This window comes from Ammospiza nelsoni, chromosome 6 (genome assembly GCF_027579445.1).
Source record: "Ammospiza nelsoni isolate bAmmNel1 chromosome 6, bAmmNel1.pri, whole genome shotgun sequence".
Taxonomy (NCBI): Eukaryota; Metazoa; Chordata; class Aves; order Passeriformes; family Passerellidae; genus Ammospiza; species Ammospiza nelsoni.
Window position 1 is genome coordinate 31,705,401 of NC_080638.1, and position 20,140 is coordinate 31,725,540.

The following is a 20,140-nucleotide window of genomic DNA, read 5'->3' on the forward strand; positions in this document are numbered from 1 at the left end:
ATGCTAAAAAGTCTGTCTGCATGGCTTATCAAGCCCTTAGCCTTGCAAACTACACCAGCCATCACACAAGGCTACCTTCTGTTTATTTCTCCATCAGCATCCTACATCCATAAGATTGTGCCACACACACAGGTATATGAATAACAGAATTAGTTTTACAAAATAGAGGGGAAGGCTTAGCCCATCTCCACTAACATTGCCCTATATAGCTTTTAATTACTTTTAACAAAACATTTAAATATTTCAGCAGGGAGAGACAGACATCAATCCTTTCATTAAGGCAAGGAGCACTCAGGGAGAATGGTTTTGGAAAGGGTGGCTTGTGGCAGCAGGGGCAGCTGGTACCCATCCAGCAGCCGTGGCCGCGCCACGAGGGCGCCAGGGCTCGCTGCCAGCCAACTGACAGGGAAGCAAGAGGGAGAGGCCAGTTCATGGCGAAAGACTGCAGCAGCGTGGGAGGACTATGACCTTTTGACCCCCGAGATGTTCCTGATGTACCAAAGTGACATGTCAGCTCTAATAAGCTGCTCTCTCAGACTGGTGGCAGGGGCCTACAAATTACTGTGAGATCTGAAGGCATTTGTTGTGATGATCCTGGCCTGGATGGGGCATATCAGCGCTTGCCCAGCAGGGCTATCTGACAGTCTGCCCCAACAATTCCCAACGCCGGGGTTGTAACCTCCAGCAGGGTCACAGCCGCACAGAGTGGGGTCGCAAGCCTGACAGAGATGTGATTGTTTGTGTTAGTCTTTGGGGTCGCAAGCTTGGCTGGGGTGAGTTCACCATGAAAAACAGAGGCACAAACCCAAACCATTTGGGAACAGCTGGCCTAACAGATTTTGCACTCAAAAACAACTTCCGGATATTCAGCTAAAACATGCCCAAATTACTGCCTTGCATATCCATGTGCCAGCCTGAAACAAGGACTCCCCTGCCAGGTATCAGGCTGGCTCAAATTACTCCCTAAGAATCATGGCTGCATACCCAGTAGTAACATCTGGTTTGCTTTCTTTGTGACAAATTTTCCATTGTTAACAGTTCAGCTATTCATACTTGAGCCATTGTCTTTTCTACCCTTCCTGGTGCTAGTTAGGCATCAGCTCATGCAGGAAGATTCTGTAGGTTGCCTGATGGACTGGAGCAACAGCAGGACATTTTAGGACAGCAGAAATTCATAAAAACATAATTTTCCTTTAAGCTCTGGGCCATTTCTTCACCCATCTTCCTGTACTGCACTGTGACCACTTGGGTTGCTCTCCCTCTGAATGCTTTTTTTTGTTATTTTTTAATGTAACTGATACTATGAGAAGACTAGTAGAATCCAGACTAGATTAATCTTGTTCATGTGAAGCATACAAAATCCGCTCATGCTCTCTATTTTGATTAAATTAAGAAATAATGCACCAACTGCATACTGTCTTTTATTGTTGTGTTGTTTGGGTTTCAATGTAATATTTTAGGAGCAGACTGTCACTGGGAAGAATTTAATTCACATGACAGAGCACTCAGCTTCAACCTCCAAAAAAGGCTAACAGGTTATAAACTTCCATCATTTAAGACAATAAATTATTGCAATAATAAAGCAGGAAATAGACACAAATTAAGCAGAAACACCAACGTGCTCTTTTTACGATTAAGGGGAATCATCAATCATACAAACTGCCTGAGATTAACAAGGAGCCACTTTTTTCAAACATCCTGCAGTAAACCCAGAGGAAACCCAGCTGGAACTGCTGCTAGAATATAGGCATGAGACTCTAAAATTATCCTCTGTCCCCTCACCTTCCCTTTTGGTGTAGCATTTGCACCTCGGATCACTCTTAACTGCTTCAAGTTCTGCAGGTGACCCATATGTCTCATGTAATGCTACATGCCAAATGTAATTCCTATAGTGATGTTTTCCTGTGTATCAAAATCCTTCTAGTGCCTTCCAGCTCCATCAGAAGAAAGATCCAATGATGATACCATAAAACTCCAGAAGAAATGGGACTGAATGCTACAGATTGCTGAATATTTTGTCCTCAGCTTCTGTACAGATTTAAGGATAACACACAGTGAGTTAAAACAGAATTTAATTGGTCATTGTGCACAGGGGCAAGTGGTATTTAGCTTTTCTTACCCTTGAATTAATTTTTTTACAATGTAATTTGAAGGATAAGGTCAACCAACACTGAGGTGCAACGTGTAGGGCCACAGAAGGAATTTGAACTAAGCCAGGCCTCATGTTTCTGACTTAAACCACTGATTTGCAGACCACAGTAAAAAATTCTGTATTCACCCACACTGAAATATGAACTAATCTTACTTTTAAATATTTTGTGGCATAAAGAAATGATCAGCTGTAAATTCTTACAGTACTTTACACCTACATGCCATCAACTGAAATTCAGTGACTCACCCATGCATGATCTCAAGCTTAATGCAGTTACAGGAACACAGGAGTAAGCTAAGGTGTGCACCAGGATTCATGGAAGCCCATCCTGCTTTGCACTGGAAGGTGTAGCACATACTCAGTTGCACTTTTTCTCAGTGGAGCTAAGATACATAGCAGCTGAGAGGCAGCAACTTCTAACCACTCAACTATGACTGTAATCACTTCTGTTATTGTGCTTCTCATTATATAGATGAATGATTCCCAGAAAACGTACCTGAAGGGTTTTTAGATTACAAATTGTCGATTAATGATTCTAACTCACATCACATCTTCAGAAAGAAACCACAACAAAGCAAGAAAACTTTGTACGCTCTCATCGTGGCAATTAGGATGTGAGGAATGGAGATTCTCTTAAACTGATATATAGAGGTCTTTGAATGCTCCTGCTGACAGCTTTCAACCTTTCTGTAGTCTAGATCAAGTGATTATGCATATGTCATTCAAGCTGGGACTTCCACAGACAAATACAGTCTCTCTGACACTGTTTTACTGAGAGATTTATCTTTTGATTTAAAAGCCGTTAAAATTTGGCTGGATGTTATTATGTCACTACTTCCCACTTGGTGAAATATAGCATGAAAATTAGTACAGGCAAACATGGCAACCGTTATCGTGAAATCTAACTGCTCCACACCACCACAACCCTGCCTCCTGCAGAAAAAAGCAGGGTATCATTTTCCCTAATGGTTAATATCATTCCTTCCAGGCCCTGTACTGATGGTGCACGTCCTTGTGCTGCTCTCTACAGCCAGAGGGACTCTTTTCCTTCCACGGAAGCACAAGAGTGCAAACTCCACAACTGTTAAGAGCACACACTTGCAAGAAATGCGAATACACAGCAAGCACAAGAATGAAATCCTATTTTGAGAAGGCTTGTTTTTTCCTACAACATGTATTAATGAGTTCTATCAAGGCTGCTCCTCTTTTTGGTGCACCCTGTTTACCTATCCTGAAGTGGATGCACTATGTTGGCTTCCAGCAGGTTAAGGAACATGAGCTCCTCACCTTCAAGAGTACATACAGCTAACAATGTTTTTAATGAAAACTGAAGTAGTGACTCAAAGACAGAGCAGACTGAAGCAATAAAAATCTTCCCACGGAATTGTTAGCTGGTGAAGATTATTATAGGGTCTCTGCTGGAGCAGATTCTTAAAATGCAACTGAGACATGAAATCCAGCAACAAAATAAAGAATTAAAAAGAAACAACTCCAGCTGTTTCATTATTGAGCTCACATGCACTAGAACCAGTGACTTAAGCAATTCTATCAACTCTGACACTGAAGTCAGAGATGCCCAAGGCTCAGACCTGGAGGCAAAATCCTGTGGCTCACTGAGCTCTCTTGTCCCATCATGGAAGAGTTCCTGATGTGGGCCCTAAATGCCAATCAAACCTTCAGGTGATAATAGTGATTAATATCAAAGCAAACACAGATGCGAATCTCACTAGGCTTCCCTGTACCATCAAGACTGTAGCGAAACCATGTAGCAAAAGCTACACTGTAGCACTTCCTTATCTCCATAGACCAAGAAGAGAACTGCATTAGAGAATCACAAAAATCACAGAAGGGGTAAGGCTGGAAGGGACCACAGAGGGCCATCTGGGTCCAACCTCCCTGCTCAAGCAGTCATGCTAAAGCACACTGCAGAGGATTGCATCCAGATGCTTCTTAAATATCTCCAGCGAGGGAGACTCCATAATATCTCTGGGCAATTTGTTCCAGTGCATGCTCATTCACACAGTAAAGAAGCTTTTCCTCATGTTCATGTGCAACTTTCTGTGAATCAGTTTTTGCCCATTGTCTCTTGTCCTACTGCTTGACACCACCAAGAAGGGCCTGACTGCATCCTCTTGGTACTCTCCCTCCAGGTATTTATACACACTGATATGGTTCCCTCTTTACAGGAATGTGCTTTAATTTTTAGGGTTCACACCCACACACTAGTCTCAGTTGGGAAATTTACTCTTCAGTATGCGTAGACATGGCCTAATTTACAGAGCATTCAGCTAAAATACTAAAGGCCAAAAACATACCAAACTCTTATAATAATTTCCAATGCATCATTCTGGAGTACTTCACAAGGACATGAAGTGTTCTGCATTAGCTTTAAAACTACACAAAGGAAGTATTTTAGAAACTTATTTAACAGCAACTTGACTCATAAACTCATGGTTCCTGCACAACAGGGATGAATATACTTTTTTTTTTTTTAATTAAGTCATCTGTGGGTCCAACCCTAAGCATTAAGTATATACATAAATCAACAAATAAACAAATCTAAACCAACCAACAGCCTCTGATGTCTGGGGGCTTCTCAGTTCACTTGATAATTTTTCAGTTTTTTCACTCCATTTGGCACCAGGACTGAAAAAAGGAGATTTGAAGGGAGAGAAGTAATAACTACAGAACTGATCTTACTGAGGTGAAGAGAAGGACAATTCATTATTTTCCCCACAGAAATAGTGATATAATAAGGAAAATAATAATACTTGAAATATTAAGGAAAAAAAGTTGCAGAAGAAAAAGAAAGCCCCAAATTTTAACAAAGGTAAACTGAGGCTGGAAGAATAAAACAATTTAACCACAATATGTCAAGAGATCAAGGGCAAAGCAAGGAAGAGAAGCTGAAGATCCCAGCTTCAAACCTTCCACTTCTAAATGAAAGTAGGAAAATCCTGTGGGTGGGAGATATTATGGTAGCTTAGTGTTCTCCAGTTTCTACAACACAAAAGCCTACTTCTGCTCAACAGCTTAAAAGAATTCAAGATCAGAGCAACAAAGATGAAAAGGTCAGACTAAACTCATTGCTCACACAGTGCACTAAAAATATACAATGCTATGACAAACCACTTGATGAACACAAATGGCAGAAGACTGAACACTGGCCTCCCCAGATCTAGTGCAAGTTTAGAGACAATTTTAAACACAAAATAATTCTGACTTTTTCAAACAAATATTTGAAAGCACTAGCTGAGACTGAAGAAGCACAAGACAGCATTCCTTGACACTTTGGCAGGGTGGGAGGAGGATACTGCTCTTGCTCATACCAACACATTCCTGAATTTTTTCCACAAAAGATGGAGTTTGGCTTTGATGTCTGCTAGAGGAAGTTAGAGCTTGCAGCTGGCAAATACATTAATAGCATAGGCACTGGTGGATTAGAAGGAGCCTCAAGTAGGTCATCTTGTCCCATCTCTTTGCAGCACGCAAATGAAACACAAATTCCCCCAGTGCTAAAATACATAGGCTTAGAATTGGTTTCTAAAGACTTTTTATATTAGGTAAAATTTAGTCATGTGAACTTCACAAAAATAGCAGAGTCATGGACACCTTGTTTTAAAAGACCCATTGCCAGTCATACAAAATATTTCTACCATTCATGAAGCCTAATGCAGCTTGAACCTTTTTTTTTTAAATAAGATATTACTTTAATTGGGTAAGAGCTATTTTTATATATTTAAATGATAAATCATTAGTTTTTAGGCTATTCCTGGGCTTGTCTGACCACCTCAGCCATGAAAAACAACCTTAAGCTTCTCCAAGTTGTCTTTGACTGGAAGAACTAAACAGAGACTATTCCACAAAGCAAGAATGGAAGTGAAACAGCAACATCCACCATCATCCTCCAGACTATCCCCACTGGTGATAGAGTTTGAGAGATGGCTATGTAAAAATGGTGGAGTAAAAACTGACTTTGGTTCCTAGGGAAGAAGTGACAGGAGCGACATCCTCAGATGTCTGAGGATTTAAGAGCTAGAGAAAAATATTATTGGTCCTAACTCCTTCAGTTGATAATCTGACAACCATGTAAAGGCCAAATAAATGCAAGGACTCAGACTATAAGTAGAGAAACTTTGGCACTGTATTTATCACTTTATTTGTGGCAAACTATGCATTTTTTTGTCTATCTGGAAGCAGAAGTATGCACAGGTCTGGGAATTTAGCTGGACATAACCATTTCCTATAAGAAATACCAACAAACAGTTCATGAATTCTTACATAGCCACATAAGTAGTGGGATTTTACAGCCAGCACTGCTTTTATAAATCCATTAACATTCTCATAAAAATCTAACGTATTTTTAGGACACAAGTTTTCATGCACTAGGTTACAGCTTTACAGATGACAAACTCTGAGCCTGAAACAGCTTGACAATGTCCTTTCAGCCTGTTCATCAGATTAACTTTCTGTCACACATCAGATGAACAGCTTCCTTGGTTTCTTGCCTAATCTAACACATAACCCAAGCAATTCCCAAGCACGATCAGAAGCAAAAAAAGAGGACACTATAACATTCCACTTCTTTCTAATAGCACATTTAGTTTGAAATTTTCATCTAAGAAAGATTATCCTTTTAGCAAACTATTTATAGTGAAGGGACTCTGATTTCAGATAGGATTAAAACAACATATTAGACATATACAAACCAAGCAGTCTGAGTTGCTTACAGGACTAATAATGTGTTATGGGTCCTTTCACATCTAGGTCACTGGTTCAAATTCAGCTTTAGTTGGTGATGAGTGACATGGAACAATGAGGTAAGAACCCAGTCACAAATCTGGCCTCTTATCCTTGACTCTGCAACATATACTCTGTGCACTTGGGCTACTCACCTAACTACTCTTTCCTGTAGACTCTACAAATGTAAAAGAGTAGTAATTTGTCTTCTAGAGTACTAACTCTAGAAGACAAATTAATTTAGGATTCTGAAAGTACAAAAGACTAACAGAAGTTTATTGCTGCTTTCAGGCTGCTCAAGAGTTAACAACCAAATACATTAAGGGGGAACTTTCTCAGAACAGGTCAACACCGTGATGTTAAAAAAACCGACCAAAACACACTGGCCACACCTGTATCTTTTGATAGGAAGATAAACATGGAAATCAGATGTTGAATGAGCCTGAAATTTCACAGATAGCCAGTAGCGGTTAAAAGGGATGAAAAATGGAAATCCAGAAGCAGCCATTTTACAAACAGTAAAGATATAGGGAGAAAAGCCTGTGGTATGGAGATGCACTGTGTTCTTCCATGACACAACACAAGAAGTAAATGCCATATCAATGTTAATCAAGAAAGGAGGGAAAGAAGAGAAGGAAAGCAGCTTATCGGCCCTACACCCCTTGATAAAACTTGACTTTCCAAAGGAGCCTGCACTGTTGATGTCTGTACTATTCTTGTCCTGTGGCAAAACAAACATGTCCATTTTCAACAAGCATGATGCTGACACATTTTGCTACTTCAGATCCTTAATTAAAAACAAGGAATGAGAGCAACAAAGGAATAAAACACAGAGCACCAATATATTTTCTCATATATAACTCATTCTTAAGCTAAAAGGTGAAAAGCAGTGGTGGTAGTTTAGGCACAACATAATAGATTCATTAAAAACCTGTAACTGCTAGAAAAATCATTATGCCATCTCTTGAGTAGCCCTGATTCTAGAATATTCTGGAAGTATGGCTCGTACGCAGCACTGAGAATCTTTTATATGTGCTGGGAAATTCAGAAACATTTCAACTATTTCATGTGTTTTTCCTAAGTATCTTCAAATATTTTAGCCACAGGAAAAAATATGTTTTACTGAAAACATATTTTGTTATTATTCCCACATCAGAGTCAGCTGTCCTTTCTTTCCAGAGGAAGCTCATCCATAGCAATTCTAACGGGCAAGGAGAAGCACGAGCACTGTGATCAAGACAATTTAATAAGACAAGGCACAACAACTTTGTGCCAAGAAGAAAATTATAAAGGTGAAAAATTATGCCTTCATCTTCCAAATCTAGTTACCAAATATCAAATCTTTCTGCCAGAGGATGGGAGCAGTATTTGAGACATGTACTTCAGAGATACTTTGGCAATGGGTGGAACCAATAAAAGCCACAAGCACAATTTTAAAATTGTTTAATGGACCATGATTAGCCAGACTCCTATTGACAAAATTATGAAGTCATAAATCAGTGTTAAGGCATTGCACTGAAGTTACTTGCTACTCCCCGACATTCCGTCTAAATCTACCTTCAACCTCTTTCCCTTGTCCACTGAAATGAGTTGCAGAAATAACGTCAGTTTTAACCACTGCTTAGTTATTTTTGCCACTAAGCTGTACTTGTGTAAAGTCAGACAGGCTTGAGACAATGGTGTGATCAATCAGAACACAGAGAAGCTGATCAGAACCATCAGAAAGTGCAGCAAGGAGACAAAGAGGGGAAATACACAGGTTATGCAAAGTGGAAAGTCTACATGCAATTATCATGGCTTTGCAAGAAAAGCATTGCTGTGCACCATACATTTGGGTCTATGTATGAACTGAATGCTAAATTTTTCTGCATCTGCCTCTCACGAGGGTACTCTGACTATTCCTTGCAAGTGGGGAAAACCAAAATTATAATATCACTTTGTAAACCTTGATTCAGAATTATCTTTTCTTCTCAGCACACTATGTCCTCACTATTCCTCAAAAAAGTGCTTTTCTCTAATTCTGTGCAGAAAACAAGCATGAAGATATGAAGTAATATATGGCACCACAAAAATCCCCATATTACATCCACACAACAGAGAGATGCAGTCTGAGGCACTGTACTTGAAAACCAAACAAGTGTAATTCAAGGAACAGGACTGAAGATCTGCTTTCCTTCCTTTGCAAGCAGTTGTTTCTCCTTGGAATCTATGATAACCATTAGATAAGATGAAATTCGCACACCAGCCTGTGTATTTCCTCTTGTAGCAGCTTTAGAAGTCTGACAAAATAATGCTTTAAATGCATGTGAGTGACAGTACAATGCTGAGAAACTGACATGGCTCAAAAATATATTCCCAGCCTTTAGAAAGTATCTGATCCTTTTAGCAACTCCACATACTTTCTTTTTAATTGTAAATAGATTTTCAGAGAAACTAGAAAATAATTTTGTTTCAAGACTGTATTAGGTTAGACTTAGTAAATTGACTCACTTAGCCCCCTGTATTTCAAGAGAAGACTGCAAGTTACAGTGTGGATTTGTGGCCGTGTAGAGTTTCAGTTCTGATCGAAGGGATTCCTTACCTTCAGACAGGGACAAATCATCATCTGGAGACACCAGGTCTGCCCGGAGCCCAGGGCCACTGCTCAGCGCTGTGGTAATCTGATTCGTCAAGATAACCTGCAGACAGACAAGGAGAGGGGGATGGGAGATGAATTGCTATAGCCACTGGAAGGCAGAGAGAAGCCCAGGACTGGAATCCTCCAGGCACAGCATCGAGATGACCCTCTGTATTCCGATCTTTAGCAAATCCAACACTCAGAACATTTTGAACTACCTGCAGAAACTGAAGAGTCAATTGCAAGAAGTTGCAGGGAGGAAAAGGGATATTGTTAAAAAGATGAAATACTGCACAACAGTATGTTGATACATACAGGCACCTTAAAAGAAACTACTGCTCTGAAGAGCTTCATCTTTTGCTCATATTCCATGAACATTTTGATGCTCCTTACAAAACCCCACCATTTTCTTCATAGTCAAAGAGAAAATCTATTTTCCAAGTAATTTCCACAAACTTTCTTCCTTTGGCTGAAACACAGTGCCATGGAGCAAGGTGTGGTAGGGGTACACTCCCATGGATCCGAAGCACAAAAGCACTAAATGTTACAGGGCTATCTTTACAAAAGGGGATTTTTTTAGTGCTTTTCAGGATCTCAAGATTCTGATAAACAAAACTATAGCACCCACTGTGCTCTCCTCTGACAGCATGAGCAATAGTCAAGAGATGAGCCTACAAGAGATGAACAACTTCTTGCACCTTTCAATGCATACTGGTTTTTAGCAACAGAAAACATTATGCAAGCAGTGCAAACACCACAGAGAGAAGAACGTAGCTACAGCCACAGTTATCTTGCAATGCTTTGGATCTCTAAGCAGCTGCACTTTTTGCAATAACAGTTGGTCTCCACTTTGCTGACTGACAAACTTTAAAAGTTAATTTTTTTTAAAGAACCAAAATGATTCTTCTACTTGCACTGAGAGCAGACAGACTCCAAACTGTCTCACAAATTAATGGCCTGTCTTCAGATGTATTTGACACAGGAGAAAGGCAGAAAGGAATCCTACACAATACTTGGTTGAATGCAGTTTCACTGGAATTTACTGGAATAAATTAACAGATTACCATTGCTAAAAGGAAGAGGACTTTCTCTGCCATTCCCTCCACTACTTTTCCTTCCCTCTGATCATGGCTTCTTCCTGCTTTGTAATTCTTTCAGCAGTAAGATATGACACACTGTCCCCTTTCTTTTCCCATTGCGAGACTCCACACAAGCTGTGTCAGACCAACAAGCTGTGACTGCAGTGGTGGTGCTGCAGGGTTTTGTGTCTTCTTCAGGCAGCATGACATGAGGTGCCAGCAGTGTGATGGAGAACATGACCTTTACAAGCCCACCCAGCTCTGTGCTGCAAACAGGCATGATGGTGCCTGAGAGCTTTATGGACTGTATCAACACCACTAAATTGAGAAGCGTGTAAGTCAAATCTTTGCTTGCCCAACAGGAGTTCAAGACCTTCAGAACTCCATAATGATGCCCCTTCATGCTCATCTGCTATTGACTACAAGCTCTGAACAAACTTGAACTAGCTTTGATCACTCTGCACAGCTTAACCACAGGATGAACCTTTTGGGACTGGGCATTTATGATCACTGCAGTGAACATGGGCATGGTAGAAGACACCCTTGCCTGGTTCTACACCTTGGCTAAGGTACCACTTGCAATATTGCTAACAGCAAACACATGTGAAACACATTACACCCCTCTGCTGTTTCCCCCAGAGCTGCTGTGTGCAACTACAAGCACCCAAAAGCAGACAGCAAAGGGTCTGGTACACACAACTCCTTACTGCCACTGATGGCTAACTTGTTCATAAAGACTACAAGGTAGGATAATTCAATTTATTAAAAAAGAAGAAAAAAGTAATTTTTCCCTTTTTTCTTTCTAGGATACTTATCTTCCATTTTAGTGAGCTAGTTCATCCTTGTAATAGGATGGGCATCAAAACCAGTTCAAGGCAAATGGAAGGAATAGTCAACCAAGAGTCAGTAGGGATAAGAAAGGATCTGAGACCTTTCCTTCTTGAAATCATTCTCACTTTGTTTCCACTGTGTCACAAAAGCCACAGACTCACATATCCATAGTACCCAGTATTAGAAAATGTGCTGAAACAGAACACACTAACAAACTTATACTCACGTACTGGTGAGGTATGAAGTTTTCATTGGCACATTTTGCAATGATCACATTATTAACAAGTATCAAGCTCTCTAAGTGATTCAGTCACCTCAGACTCGTGCCAAGATAATCTTCGTGCCGTGCCATCACGTATTTTATTATTTATGCAGCACATTTTAAAGAAATGTTGCCATGATTAAGGAACATTTTTAATAGAAAAAAATACCTAAGCACACTATATTTCATATTGCTTTTCTTCAAAGGAAACTGTGAAGCCTTCCAAAAGAAAAAAATCAAAAGAAAAATAAACAACAAGAATAATGCAGCAGCTTTTTTTTTTAATCTTCCAGATTCCTCCTTAACCAGGAACTCCACAGCACTATTAGCTGTTAAGACTGAAAGTCTTCTTCACCTTTTATGTTTAACTCAAGCAATGCCTCTGAACCTAGATTTCAATTTCTCATGTATCCTTCAGCAACTATTCAATACTAATATCCTAGATTCCCTGCTATACTGTTTTAAAAAATCAGTTAAAAAAAGCAGAGTCCTACCTAAGTAAATGTTCCTCTCTGATGTGCTCTGAGGATGGAAATTAAGCATATTCTGAGTTCTATGACTTCACTGACAGTTACAAATTTGCTTAAATACACATGTAAATACTATCTTGAATAAGCAGACTTCCTCTGAGATGAAGCCATATGCAGATACAAAATACTTATTTTGGAATTAATTGAAAATTATTCCTCATTTCTCCAAGCCTGCAGAACCAACAGAGACACAGTTCTCCCATAAGATAAGTCCAGCCACAAGACAAGGCTGTTAGCTAAGCACTAAATTTGGCATCAAATTCCCTGTCACACTTCTGCAGCCTCACCTACTGGAAAATTCTTTAATCAGGTACAGGTATTCTTATTATCATATATATATATATATGTATGTATTTTCATGTATCTTTTTGTAGCTCCCATAGTACAGTTTGAACCTCACTTTGAGAGTGTGCAGAGTACTCCAAACTCTCACTAAATCAAACATGCTCTGGGTCACTAACAAAAGGAAAGAGCTGGTCCTTTGCTACAGTTATGAAAAAAAAAAAGGCACCCAGATTCAGCAAGCTCCTCAGAATAGATACATCTATCTTCAAAATTTCAACCATATGCCATTACTGGAAAGTGCCAAGTTTTATTTTTCCATGAGCAAAACTTTGGTCATGAATACTCTGGCAGTTAAAGTGCCATTCAAACAAGACCATACATTTTCAGCAGTCACCAGTCCTTACAGGCATTCAACTCGAAGCCTTGAGCACTGGTATCACATGACTCCAGTGGCACATTTAAAAACTTTATTAATATTTCCCCAAATTCTCCTTCATTAATCTGAAAGACATGCGTACATTCCATTCTGCCATCCTTTGAAATGGTTTGATGTATTCAGAAAGCTGCAAATAGGTGCTTGAGGGAATGGTTAAACTTGTGGGTGATATGGAGAGAACACCCAGGTGGACAAAGGAGATCTGGTGCCAAACAGCTCTGTGAGTTCTGGTGAGGAATCACATTTGTGCATGGACAGCATCAGCTGAGTCTCACACATTGCTTCATACATGGGTGCACAGGACATCATGCTGGTTTTGATGTTAATGATGCTGTTTCTTACAAATCACCAAAAAGAAGGTCTTGGTTGGTCTGATAGGGGCCACACTTGAGAAAAACTACCTGCTAAAGTGCTTGGAAACAAGCTGGGCTTATTAGAGAGTCCAAGCAGACTTACTAGAGAGTGCTTTGCATTGAACTAGCAATGGCATTTCTTCAACTCTTCATTGTAGATCTGCCATTACTTTAACCTGTTTAGCACAGGAGACATGCCAGAACCTCAGGCTAAGTAGGTAAGGAAAATTTGCCTCTGTTGGGATCCTTTTGGACAAACACTGGACAGCTTACCAGCCAAGCACAGCTTCCTTTCAAGAGGTTCAAAGCCAGTCACATGTTTATTAACTTCCAGCAGAACACTCAACAGTGAGAATATTGCTACATGGTATTTTGATGTTATCATACTGAAATACACAGTATTTTAAAAGATATTATATTTAAAAACACCTAGTATTTTAAGAGGAGCTCCTATTTCCATTATCAACTAATGGGACAAAATATTTTCACTGCCACTAAGACTCACAAAAAGCCATCATACCTCTACATACACAACTGTGTCCTAACATGTGCAGCAGGTAAGGAAGCTTTGCTATTGCTCTTCTGTTCCTACTTTGTAATGAACAAAGGGTGTGGGTCTTCTTTAGTCAGCAACTGTGCCTGAATAAAAAACACTCTCCACTGCTAGAAGAGGGAAAAAAAGTCAGCTAGACAGCTCAGTAACGCTAGAAACATGCTTCCGTGCAGTCTCCCATGGAGTTCAGTGAACCACAGCCTTTAACTTTCAGCCTATTCCCTTGCCATTGGTTAAGAGAGCTATTTAACAAGTGAAAATTTACAGTCCTCAGCCTTCCAATTCTGGCAGAATTACCAACTCTTTGGAAATTCACTCGGATTCAGATTTCAAAATCCTTTCTGGGAAAATGTCTACTACTTCAAATACCACACAAATGATGGACTACACAATTTCCCAATCTTTTACTTCAATTTTTACTGCAGCATAGCTACCTCAGATAGTAAAATAACACCATATAACAATTAGAAGTGTCACGACAGCAAGAAGAATTAGAAAACCCAGAGATAAACACAATAAGACAGCGGGAGCACTTTTTCAACTTCCTAATTTCAGACATGTTAGAAAAACCCCACAACTTCCTCCGCTGATTACCTTCTCACTTTTTATAGGTGCCAATACCTGGAAAAAAATGGACACAAGGGTTTCTCAAGGAAAACAGCACTCAGGTTCCAGATAGGTCATTATTACTTCTAAGATTTAATCAAAAAGTCAACAACAGTGTTAATATCCCATTTAAATCTTCATATGTTGTTGTGAAAACAGAGTCACCGTCCACTGATGTGATTTCAGCAGATGCAAGTTTTTTTGGAGGCATATTAGAAAAGTAAAAAAAAACCTTACTTTTTGTGCCTAAACTCACAACATTCCCATTTATTTGGAATAGCAAAGTTTCTGCATATGCAGAAAATCCCTGCAGGTCCTGGGAGAGAGTTGGCCTAAGAACTTCACACAGAAGAATAAGCAAACTATATTTTGTTTGGTTATTTATACAGTACAATTTTTCAAGTATTCCTCCTGCCCATCCTAGACCACACTGAAAGTACAAAACCTGACTTTGTCATCCTTGTAAATCCAGTTGAGTAAATAAGCTGTTTTCTGTAAACTTGTGGTCTCAGCCTCCTTGTTAGTTTATTGCAAAATTAAAGGGAGCTCAGCACAGAACTATCAATCAGTAACCAGTAAAGGTAGAAAGTCTTCTGGAATGTACCAAAAGGCAAAAAACCACACTATTTCATGAAATGGCTGTTTGTTAAAAGGACGAAGCAGAAATCCCCATTTCGCATGCAACACTATTTAGGAAAATTCTTATTAAAGGCTTCCTATTGAGCTGGGAGAGCAAGCACAAGAACACTTGCAATAATCCCACATTACTCCACCCTTATTAGTCCATGAATTTTGTGGTTTTCACTGTGCCCAAGAAACGTCACTAGAGAGCACCAAGTACAAGTGACAAGTCACTGGGGCTGGGATGATGACCCTACATGCTGGAGGAGAAGGAAAAGAAGTTTTACTGATCCCCAGCCAATCTGTCTTCCCATCCCTGAGAAGGTACCTCCCTCCCTTTCCCTGAAGAACACAGCTTTTCATGAGGTATTCAAGTAATGGCTCAAAACAATAAAGGGCACTGCACCAAGCAATACCACAAAGTCAGAAGGGGTTGGCAGCAAGCCTGAAAACAGCAAAAGGGAACAGTGAGAAAAATAGGGTGAAAAATCATTATTCAAACAACTGTGAGAGCAACAGCCTTCTCCTTGAAAACCTGTTAAAGATCCTCAAGACTGGCATCAGTCTGCTCAAGGAAGAATCCAAAATTACCACTATCTGTGACAGTAACAGGGTACTTGTGGACTTCATCTAAGCTACACACTAAATCAGCTTTTTCTTCAACTTCTGTTTCTTTGGGGAGACTTTCTTCAGCCTCAGGGTCCATTTGACACAAAAGCTGTCAAAAGTTGTGCAAGACCTCAGCAGAACTTCTACTTAACACTCACAAGGAATAAAACATGCTTAAAACTGAGCTTTTTTGGTGAAATCATGGAGTTGCAAACAGTAAAAAAGAAAGGTCTGAATGCAATACCGAGAGCTCCTAACCAAAACATGAATTTTCAAGAGAGAATGTCAAGTGCCCACAGCTACAGCAGCACTTGAAGCCAGTTACTGCTCCACAGGGCCTCACCTCACAGGAGACTGGCTTTTAGTGAGAAAAGCCTCTGCACAGTCAGACAGCTCTGGGCTCCAGGACCAGATTAAACATATTTATATCAACACTATTATAATGACAAGAGATTAAATATATATATAAATATATATATATATCTTCATTCTTAGAAAATGCAAACTATTTTGGTTCACACAAACCAAACACAAAAGAAAAAACCCAACAGTTTATCATCTCAAATCCAAGCAAATCACCATACCCACCCAATACTTATCCCACTAGGTGTCTTGTATTCCTGAGCTGAGCAGCCACCAGCCCCCGCAGCTCAGGTTTCTGTGGGAAGACTATAAATAATGTCAAATACTGTATAAAGCCCAGACATCACAAGTAAAAAACTTTCTAATACATGAAATTCCCATATGCAAAGTCAAATACCACTTCTGGTGTTTAATCAAGGCCTAACTAGGATACTCAAAAGTATCTTTACATGTTTTACTAAAATGATGGTAGCACAAAGCTGCTTCACTGCAGGCATGAGCAATACACAAATACCCACATTTAACAACTGTTGCTAATCCAAATCAGCTGAAAGATGAAGTACCCATTAGAGCCATCTTGTCTGTAACATGACAGAGGAACAGGCTGGTAACAGGCTGGAGGGAAGCAGGCAGATATTTTCAGTCACAGCATAGCAGCTACCCTGACTGAAGGCAAAGCCAAGAGCTGTTAGAATTCACATCTCAACCAATGTTACCAGAATTTGGCATAATTCCCTGAATAACAGATATATACACATAAACCACTGGAAGCCTATTGAGAACCACTTCCTAATCCCATATGCAATGTACACTCCTACAAGTGCTGGCCTTGCCTCAGAGGAATTTCAACTGCACCCATTTTCATCAGAATCCAGAGGAAAAAAATAAAAGCAATTGAACAGCACAGAAACAAGAAAGCACAATTCTCTGGAAGGCTCACTTACACCTTTTAAAAGATTAGAGATCTGTTGATCAGGACACATTGTTGGTTAGCTGCAACCTTATTAGAGCTTTTAGGAAAGAGAGAACTTGCAGCTCTTGTTTTGCCAAGGTATCACTACCCAAACTTCTCTTTCATCCCTCAGTGAGACAATTCATAGCAGCAGAGGTGATTTTATCGTTATTGGATTTCATGGGGTATAAACAGGACTTGGAAGAAGCCAAGGTATCTTTCAGACACTAGTCACTGCATTTACATCAAACTTACTCTGCTTTGCATAGGAAAAGTACAAAGTTATGCAATTCTATTCCATAAACCTTTTGAAGAAGTGTCTATTCACATCTCTGCCAGCTGCTTAAAAAGCATCACAATGAATTAAAACTTCGACCAGAAAAAAAAAAAAAAAGAAACAAAGCAAAACAAAAGCATGTTGTTCTCAGGCAGCTACAGGCCTTCAAGTTGAAATAGCTACCACCCAGGAACAGCCTGAGGTCTTTAGCCTTTCCTACTCTGTGAACGAGGAATGCAGCCAACACAAACGTAATGCTCAAAATCCCCACCACAGCACCCCTGTGCTGAGCTGCCCAGGAGAAGGTTTGTGTGCCTGCCCAGGAGAGGGTTTGTGTGCCTGCAAGGCCTTCACATCCAGCAGCCTGCACAGACCTGTTTGCAGAGATGTGCATCCCCCCAGAGGGATGGCCACCCGCCTTCCTGTCCTGGCAGGGGCCCAGAGCTCCCTGCTCAGTTTCCAGCAGATCTTCCTCTCCTCCACCCTCCCCTCCAGCCCCTGCTTAATGATGGCTTTCTGAATTGAGCTTTCTCATGTGTCTAGCTAGAGGTGGCAGTAAGAGACTGCTCTGACACTGGCTGAGGAAACACAAAGTACCTCTCAAGAAATCACTGTAATCCACAGGCAAGTTTTACATTCAAACCTGCTGCACTCTAAAAGCAGCGAGCACCACTGCTTTAAAGGGAGATTTCTGATGAATGCCAAATTGTCTTGCAACAGAATAAATAAAATTATGAACTCACAGTTCACTCTTAGACTCTTTGCTGTTCTCTGCAACAGCACTTTTGGTTGGTTGAATTTATTTTGTTTTGAAGGATGGGGAAGAAACTGGGTTGCCTGGAAAACCAGCAAAGTCATACAGAATTTCAGTTCTGCACTGGCATGTTCCAGATTGAGAGGAGACATCTATACTTTCATAAGACTGCAAGGAAGTAAAAATTTATGCTCACTGTTTTCCCAATGAAAAACCTAGTTAAGTTTATTGGCACTTGTCATTGGCAGAAGAAAACAGACTGAAGGCTCTTTCCTTCCAGTTGCTGTGTTCAGACCTTCTGCCATGCATCTATCCTCTTTCATCCAGTACTTCAAATTTACCTAGACCTACACTAATTCTTTGACATTAAACCTCACTATCTTCTGGTGGAATAAATGTATTGTTGCCCCTTTTGTATAGACAGATGCACAGACACTAAGCAAACTGACTAAAGGTAGCAGAAATGTTTACTACTATTCCTAAACCCTGATTTTAAGAACAGAGTTAAAAGTTGGAAAGGGTCATACTCCCCCAAGCACTCTAGAACACCTCAGACTATCTAGCAGGTAGCTAGCAAATTATATATTTATAATTCTTTCCATATTTGGAGTTTATTTTAATCAGTTTTTTTTATACCTGTCTATACTTAGTTTAGCTTACTCCTAACAACTAAATAGGAATATGGAGCAACTGGAGAAGTGTCTATTATTCATTACTAAACTAATGAAATACTCCTAACAAGGTCTACTTAGGGCTCATGGCCCATTTCAAGTTGATAATTAGTACACCAGCATTTTTATTTCATTTTTATGTTTTGACAAGCCCATCAGAAAGACCATTTATACCAACATACACATGCAGGTCTTGATAGATACAGCATATAAAGCACAACTTCATGTAATTAATTCCATTAATTCCTGAGATCCTTTCCAATTAGTTCCTCCAAGCCAGGGGGTCACAGGAGACTCACTGAATCTTGGATACAAACTGAAACAGCTCAATGGCTTACTGTAATTTACAGCTTTGCTGAACAGTTTTAAAAACACTTTCCCTAGCTCCACCTTGTTCCACAACATGACTCTATGCCAACATTCTTAAAAGGAGGACAGTGTTAGTTTAGACCTGTGCTTGGTATCTTGTGGAAGCAGGAGGAAGTACTTCCAGGATGTGCTAGAATATTTGTTCCTCTGGTTCATTCATTAAACTTTACATGCAGGTAACTACTACCACAATCACATGGCTTATTTTTTTTTATACACAACATACTTTATCGGTAGCATAGAAACACAGCAGATCTTTTCTAGTCTACAGTTATGTTAGAGAACACAGAATATTTTACACCACACCTTTTGGAAAACTTTTCTTACTGTGCTATGGCCTTTCACTGAACACATCTCAAGACCCAGGATTTTTATACTTGTCTAATGGCTATGCTTAGATAATCATGTAGGCTTTATTTCAGTGTATGTAATGGTCAGTAGGTTTGAAGTACAGAGTAACAGGCAATTTGGATACATGACTCCAACCACCAATTTACCCAAGCTATTTGACAGGTCTGTAGAGTATTAAGGCAGTAATTGATACTGCACAGAAGCCTGACAATCAATATATTGATAATTTTTACAAAACAAACTAGACACTGACTGTCACAGCATACACACAGTACATGTTGCAGTCCAGAGTATGCACAGAGTATCACAAACACAGAGTGTCACCATACAGCTGCAGAAAGCTTCAACCCACACACGGTAACACCGTACCACAGCAGAAGGCTTCAGGTGCCTGCCCATACACAGCAACATCACATCACTGCAGAAGGCTGCAAGCATCTGCCCCTTTTGCTCTTTAGCCCAACCTTTCACACCCCTCAGGGTGGTGCATTGCACCTGTGTGCCCTTTACTGCTGGTGCAGTGCACCTGGGCACTCTGTGTCTCATCACCTGCAGTGCTGCTCACCTGCCCCACACAGCTGTAGCCCACTGGGGATGGGGCTCAGCCACAGCCCTGCTCCCAGTTACCACAAACTGTGTGCCTACAGCTGACACCAGCATTCAGTGCAGCTGATTTAGTGAATGCTGTGCTCCTGCTGATTTTAAAGTTCACTTATCAACCTCTATAGC

General features: G+C 40.1%; 1 protein-coding gene across 7 annotated transcripts in view; it reads right to left on the bottom strand.

Annotated features, from left to right (window-relative positions):
- The window catches only part of RAD51B (RAD51 paralog B), a 356,726-nt gene that overhangs the window by 198,313 nt on the left and 138,273 nt on the right, over positions 1–20,140 (bottom strand). For all 7 annotated transcript variants that reach the window (XR_009418616.1, XR_009418617.1, XM_059474510.1 and 4 more), the window contains exon 8: positions 9,474–9,570. Coding sequence is in view for 5 of the 7 variants with exons in the window: in XM_059474510.1 (XP_059330493.1) it covers positions 9,474–9,570 (97 nt within the window). In the remaining 2 variants the exon portion in view is untranslated. The remainder of the gene's footprint in view (positions 1–9,473; positions 9,571–20,140) is intronic.